Here is a 6,532-nt window from a genome sequence, read left to right as displayed (position 1 = left end):
CCCAAATCTGTACTTCCTGCTCTGTAACTCTCTTTCCTGATTAGATTGTTTCGTTTCGAACCCTTTATTCCTTCCCTCTGCCGCCATCTCCTTCCCTGACGCAGGCCCCATTTTCTCATAACCCTTTTCCCCTTTTCCTCCTCCATCAACGCCCATGATTTCTTTCGCTTCCTTTCGCTTTTGAATCAAGCAACTCATGTGGGTTCCTCTGGATTTCGCTTTTTTTTTTTTTCTTGCATTTCATGTGAATCCCATCTCCCTTTCCTTTCCACCCTTTGTCTCTCTGTTGTGTTTTCCTCTGTTCTTTTGTTATTCTTGATTTTCTCGTCTGTGATTCTCGTTTTTAGATTCTGGGTTTTGGGTTTCTTCAATGGTAACATCTATTTTGCATCTGTTTCTCTGTTTGATTTGATTTTTGAGCTCTCAATCTGTTGAACCACTGGGAATTCCTCATACCCTTTTAATCGTTTAATCCCCATTATCGTTTTAGCATCTCGATTGATCCTCGTTTCTTACTTTTGTCAAAGCGTTTTGATGATTTGTTCTTGTGGGTGTCTTCTAGGTGCTTGGTTTTAGATTAAGGATTCTTCTGATTTGAAGATTTTGCCCTGTTTGATTACTCTTTTCTGGGTTCTTTTGATCACATATTTCATGATTCCAAATGGGTTTCTCTCGATTTCTTGAATTGATTTGAGGGTTGTTATGATTTCTCCAGCATTGATTTGATTGTGCTGGAATAGCCAAAGGGTATGGTCTCTGTTTGATTTCTTGCAGGGGACTTATGAATTGAAATTCTAAATGGATGTTTCATCGAATGGTAAACGCTCTGTACTTTGCCTTCGTTATCTAAATTCCAGGATCTGTAAATGCATTGCTATACTACTTGTTCTTCTGATTGTTAGAGCTATTGTCTTTCCGTTCTCGAGTGTCGGTCGGATCGAAGAGAATGACTTAGTATTCATCCGAAATCGATCTCCATTTCGTTTAGATAAGTTTTTGGAGGTTCCTCAGATTGTTTGGGGTTTAAACAATCAAAAGATAGCATTTGCAAGAGCTTGTTTGACTGCAAGAATGTTGAGCCGAACTCTTTTGATGCCTAGTCTTAGTGCCTCCCTGTTTTATAAAGAAGTTGAGCGTTTGGAACCGATTTCCTTCGATAAGATCTTTCGATATGAAGAGTTTAATTCTCGTTGTAATGGATTTGTTCGATTGGGACGTTATATGGATGTAAGTAATCGAACAAAACCGATCGAGATACCGAAAGGAAGCGGAAGGAAGTGGACGGCCGAGAGGGATTTCGAGCAATTGAAGGAGTATAGCAAGGAGCCATTTGATCAGGCAGAGGTGGTTAGAATAGAGGGTAAGAATCCATTTTTATGGCATGATCACTGGCCCGTGAAGGACTACGCCAAGGTTTTCGAGTGCTTGGTTTTGGTCGACGAGATCGAGAAAGAAGCAGATAAAGTGATCTCCAGGATTAGAGAAGTAGGATCCGAAGTAAGAAGCAAACTCGACTTGAGTGCTACTGGTGCTAAAGCTCGGATGTTGTTGCAACCGGTACCATATGTTGCAGTCCACATGAGAATCGAGATCGACTGGATGATTCACTGTAAGAAGTTAGAGAAGAGATCTAAGATGAACCAAATTTGTAGTAGCAAGGAGGAGATAGTGAATAGAGTAGGCAACATTATCGGAATGAAAACGCCAACGGTCGTTTATCTCGCGGTTGCAGATAGTTTACTTAACGATTCTTCGATTTCGAAAGGTTGGAAAGACGGGTTTGTACCTTTAGAAAAGAAGAAATTGGGCATTGATGAAATCTACAAGAAGTATCCATACCTCGTTCAGTCAGCAATCGACTACGAAGTTTGCTTGAGAGCCGATGTGTTTGTAGGAAACAGTTTCTCTACGTTTTCGAGTCTCGTGGTGCTTGAAAGAACGCAAAAGCTTACGAAGACAGGGGTTTCGAATCTATGTGGTACTGATGTAAGATGGCGTTCGTATGCATATAACATATTAGGAGATTCAAATGGGGCTCGGAGATGGATAGCTGATATGTCTGATTTGAGCCTCAAGAAAATTAGCTATGGTTCGAACGATACCTCTTGTCGATGATCGGTTATTTGATAGCTCGAGATTGAAGTTGTTGACTTTGTTTCGATTCGTTCGATCTTGTACCATTTGTACATGAAAAGGAAAAACAGAGGATGGTAAAAGATGGAGCATAGGGGAATTTGATTGATTTATTAGAAATCATAGATGATTTGATTGATTTATTGTGTTTTTATGAGTTGTTAATTTATTTGAACTGATTTTGTACAAATAAATTGCATGAGCTTTCCAGAACTCGCAAAAGTAATTACGGCGTGATTCATCAATTTATAGATGTGATTGTAGTAGAGATGTTTATTTAATTCGTGGGGTCGGGGCTTGTAGGGGTCCGTTCTGAATAGGGTGGAGATTCTCTACTGAAAATGAGTGGGGATCGGCCATGAACAGGGTGAAGTCGTTAAAAAATTCAAAGTACCAAGAAACTAAACGTACCGTCGAGATTACGTCTGTTCTTAATTTTAGGCAGGACGGGTTTAACTTTTCCACCTTGAAGATAACTCAACTCATCGAAACATACACTCTCGACCGACCAACCAAGAAGTTTGGAGTCGAAAACTCGAACAAAAGCAAGAAGAAGAATGACACAAAGACAGAATGAACACATAATTTTCATTTTGATTAAATTGTTGACTATTTCTTCTCGTCTTCTCCTTTTCCTTTTTCTTTTGTTTGAAACAGGAAAGAATCAAACAAACAAAGCTCACATTCTTGCATAAGATTCCTTCATTCTATTCTAATCTAATGCAATGAGGACCTCTGAGGGTCACTTCATAATTTCCAGTATATGATTCAATATGATTCAACAGACAAACAGAGCAGCGTCGTAACTAACGATCGAAACGCCAAGCTGTGCGGCGGAGTGTAAATGAGGTATCGAGGGAGGTAAACTAGAGTGAGAGACTCTTTTACCTCCCCCTTTTATTTTTCGTCTAAGAATCGATATCATTGTACATAATCTTCATAGTAGTTATCACTTATCACGGAAACGAACCTCTCAAGCCATGGAAGTTGGTGTAGGTCCTTCATCGTGTCGACGTAAGAGTCTGTACATCGTGGTGGCGATTGATACGGTTGGTGGTCACTCAGACTGAATCCCCCAGCCAGGAATCGTTGGATTAGTGCTAACTGTGATCTCTCTTGCTCTGAGTATGCGTCCGTTATCATCGGGAGGGAATTAAAAGTTTCCCATGCCCACTGCTCGGATTCTTGGATGGAGTGGGTAACCAAGTCCTCGGAGTTATCGTCGTCGTCCCAAAAGGCGCATTGGCAGGTCTGTTGCCCATCTTGGTACTCAGCACCACAAGAATAGCAGAATTCATGCCCGCACCTGTAACATATCAGTATAAGCATTGAATTCATATACATAAAGAAAACCCTGCTCCTAGTTTAGTAAAAACTAAGCATTGCAATTCGCAGATCACGTTTACGACGTGCAAATATCAAACCACGTGAGCCTGGCCATAGATTATAGACCATACCCCGTGCATATATCAAATCACGTTTACGACGTGCAAATATCAAACCACATGTGCCGGCCATAGATGTATAGACTATACGTGCAAATATCAGATCACATTTACGACGTGCAAATATCAAACCACATGAGCCTGGCCATAGATGTATAGACCATACGTGCAAATATCAGATCATGTTTACGACGTGCAAATATTAAACCACATAAGCCTGGCCATAGATGCATAGACCATACGTGCAAATATCAGATCATGTTTACGACGTGCAAATATCAAACCACATGTGCCTGGCCATAGATGCATAGACCATACATACGTGTAAATATCAGATCACGTTTACGACGTGCAAATATCAAACCACATGAGCTTGACCATAGATGTATAGACCATACGTGCAAATATCAGATCATGTATACGACGTGCAAATACGTATATAAAGTGCCTCGAACTTTCTAATCAAGTCCTACAAGCCGATCCTTCAAAAAATCTAACATCCCACTTAACTTGTGACATATATTCATGATGATTCCGGTGTTTCGACAATTATCTCATAAACCAACGCGTTAACATAAATAACGAGAGATTTGGAGGAAGTAGCATTACCAGCATGTCATATGGTAGCAGCCTTGAGCCAATTCAATCATCCTACGACACTGCTGACAACGTCGCCACCTTTTGTTTCGTGCAAGACGATGTAAGGTAATATCAGCAATGTCTCTTTCCTCTAATGGGATGTCCTGAAACTCTTCACAGCTCATTGATGAATGCCAAGGAACACAACATTCAACACAAATAAACCTCTGACAAACTGGACATTCAATACAAGTGTTATCCGATTGACTTGACGAACTTGCCCGAGCTGACAAACATTCGCTCGGGTCTAACAGAATAGAGCAATTCGGATAAGGACAGTAAATTTTATCCGAGTGAATATTCGCTTCGGCTAAGGCATTCTCCAACGATTCATATGAAGTCAAGGGAAGAAAAGATTTAAACTCATTGCTTGTGATGTAATATTTGCATCTCAGCTGAGGGCATCTGATAGGAACTTGAGATGTCTCTAATTTTCCATCAACATAACTCTTCATACAATGAGAGCAGAACTTATGACAACACTTCAACGCAACCATCATAGCGGTCGGTTTGTTCTCACAACAAATCGAACAATTCTCAACTGATGTATCTCCCTTTTGTGGACAAGAAAGAACCCCAATAGCCACTTTCGCGAGATGAAATGGCTGCTCGAGGTCCGAATGCGACGAAAGGTTCAGGGAAAACGCTTCGCAAGTGCTAGCATGCTCTAGAATCCTTTCTTTCAACGCTACAAGAAGCGGAATTTCAGGCTCCTCTTCATTTGTTATCTGTCAAACATTCATATATCTTCAGAAAACGCACATAAATTTAAGAGTTTATGCAATCTTTCAAGCAAAGTTACGCAGGTAGGGGAAGTACTAACCTGATTATATAACGTATTGGAGTCGGTAAAAGCTCGAATAGAGCGGACGCCATTCTGTATGGCCTCAACCAATCCATCCATCAAAGCTAAATAATCAGCAACTAGCTCATCAACATAGAAATCAAGCTTTTTCTGGACCTGAATAAAAGGGACTTTCCCTGATCTTTCCATAAACACTCCAATACCAGAAAGACCAGAAGACGGATCACCGATCTCGGCTATCGAAACGCCTTTAAAGAACATTTTCACCGAAAACTCATCAAGATCATCCTCCTCCTCAGACCCGTCTTCCACCACATCCTCATGATCTTCACAACAACTTCGAAAATCTTCAACATCATCTTCCTCAGCTGGACCAAACATCTCACGACGCTCCATTTTGTTAAAAAAATTTCAAACGATCCACAAATCCCAGATGGCAGTAAACAATGGAAGATCCACCAGCAAATGAATTTAAGAACGTTCTTCGCAGTTCTTAATTACTCATCCGCTGTTTAAGAACTCCAAATACACAATCGGGAGCAAGATTTCCCTAATTTGCAAACTAAAGCAACATTCGCTCCTAAAATCACAGAAAACAATATAAATCACTCGGAAATTTCTATCAAATCTATATTCTAGATCAAAAAGCGACAGAATACCCCATCGTAGAATCATTCCATTTCCACATTAGAGGACACGAAATTCCAAAAATCGAATACGAAAAAGAGGAACATGTCCGAATCGGAGAAAACGCAAACAAAACAAGCAGTTCCTGTATTTTCTATGCAAATCAAGATCGACCCATTAATCAACTACCTAATCCACGAAACCCCATTTAAAAGAACCAAACAAAAATTCACAAAAACCCCGGGATTGGGGGTCGGAGAAAGAAGAAACGGAAGAAAAAAGAAATCAAAGAAATGAATGAATGTTCCATACCATAAGAACTTCACCGCATGTGAAGGGAATTCTGGGGCCTGGAAGATTTGTCTGTGGAANAAAAAAAAAAAAAAAAAAAAAAAAAAAAAAAAAAAAAAAAAAAACCCTAATCTGACAAACTGCAAGAATAAGCACCAAAGAAGCGCCCCAAATTCTCTCTCTAGAAAAGAGGCGGATCCATTAATTGGGTTTTTCAGAGAGAGAAGGATGAATGGGAAGAAAGAGAGAAAAGGGAAGAATCTTGAGTTACTATTTGCTAATTTGATGCCTTAAGATCAAAGAAAAAATGGGTTTCTTTTGCTGTTTATGCCATTCATTGTCCTCCTAGTTGGGCTCGTTCTATAATTTTGCTATGGATAAGGGCTTGTTCTTCAATTTACAATATCTTTCAAATTTTAAAATTTTATATTCATCCCCAAATTTCTATTAAAAAAAAGGGAAATCATTACAATTTGGTCACAATTTGGTCACAATTTGGTCACAATTTTGTCGCAATTTGGTCAAGAGGGCCTTTTACCAAAATAAATAATTGAATTAAAAAATAGAAAAGATTCTTGTTTTGTTGTTATTT

At 39.5% G+C, this 6,532-nt stretch overlaps 2 protein-coding genes across 2 annotated transcripts; one reads left to right on the top strand and one right to left on the bottom strand.

The window, feature by feature from the left end:
• LOC111802702 (O-fucosyltransferase 23-like) lies at positions 1-2,355 on the top strand. The gene has a single exon (XM_023687166.1). It carries the CDS (start codon positions 799-801, stop codon positions 2,113-2,115), a length of 1,317 nt encoding a protein of 438 aa, XP_023542934.1. The 5' UTR covers positions 1-798; the 3' UTR covers positions 2,116-2,355.
• A 439-nt stretch (positions 2,356-2,794) lies between these two features.
• LOC111801894 (probable E3 ubiquitin-protein ligase ARI10) lies at positions 2,795-6,283 on the bottom strand. Its single transcript, XM_023686113.1, has 5 exons — positions 6,097-6,283; positions 5,962-6,012; positions 5,041-5,602; positions 4,188-4,945; positions 2,795-3,439 (listed from the first exon to the last, which is right to left on the bottom strand). The coding sequence occupies exons 3-5, from the start codon at positions 5,416-5,418 to the stop codon at positions 3,055-3,057; spliced, it is 1,521 nt and encodes a 506-aa protein (XP_023541881.1). The 5' UTR covers positions 5,419-5,602; positions 5,962-6,012; positions 6,097-6,283; the 3' UTR covers positions 2,795-3,054.
• Between the last annotated feature and the right edge of the window lie 249 nt (positions 6,284-6,532).

This window comes from Cucurbita pepo, chromosome LG09 (assembly GCF_002806865.2).
Source record: "Cucurbita pepo subsp. pepo cultivar mu-cu-16 chromosome LG09, ASM280686v2, whole genome shotgun sequence".
Taxonomy (NCBI): domain Eukaryota; kingdom Viridiplantae; phylum Streptophyta; class Magnoliopsida; order Cucurbitales; family Cucurbitaceae; genus Cucurbita; species Cucurbita pepo.
This window is presented reverse-complemented; position numbering and strand designations above follow the sequence as displayed.

Bases quoted from the DNA above. Each gene is read 5' to 3' on its own strand.
- LOC111802702 (XM_023687166.1), top strand. From the start codon at position 799: ATGGATGTTTCATCGAATGGTAAACGCTCTGTACTTTGCCTTCGTTAT.
- LOC111801894 (XM_023686113.1), bottom strand. From the start codon at position 5,418: ATGGAGCGTCGTGAGATGTTTGGTCCAGCTGAGGAAGATGATGTTGAA. The intron at 4,946-5,040 runs GTTAGTACTTCC...AATGTTTGACAG, and splicing joins CCAATACGTTATATAATCAG to ATAACAAATGAAGAGGAGCC. The intron at 3,440-4,187 runs GTAATGCTACTT...GATATGTTACAG, and splicing joins TGCTACCATATGACATGCTG to GTGCGGGCATGAATTCTGCT.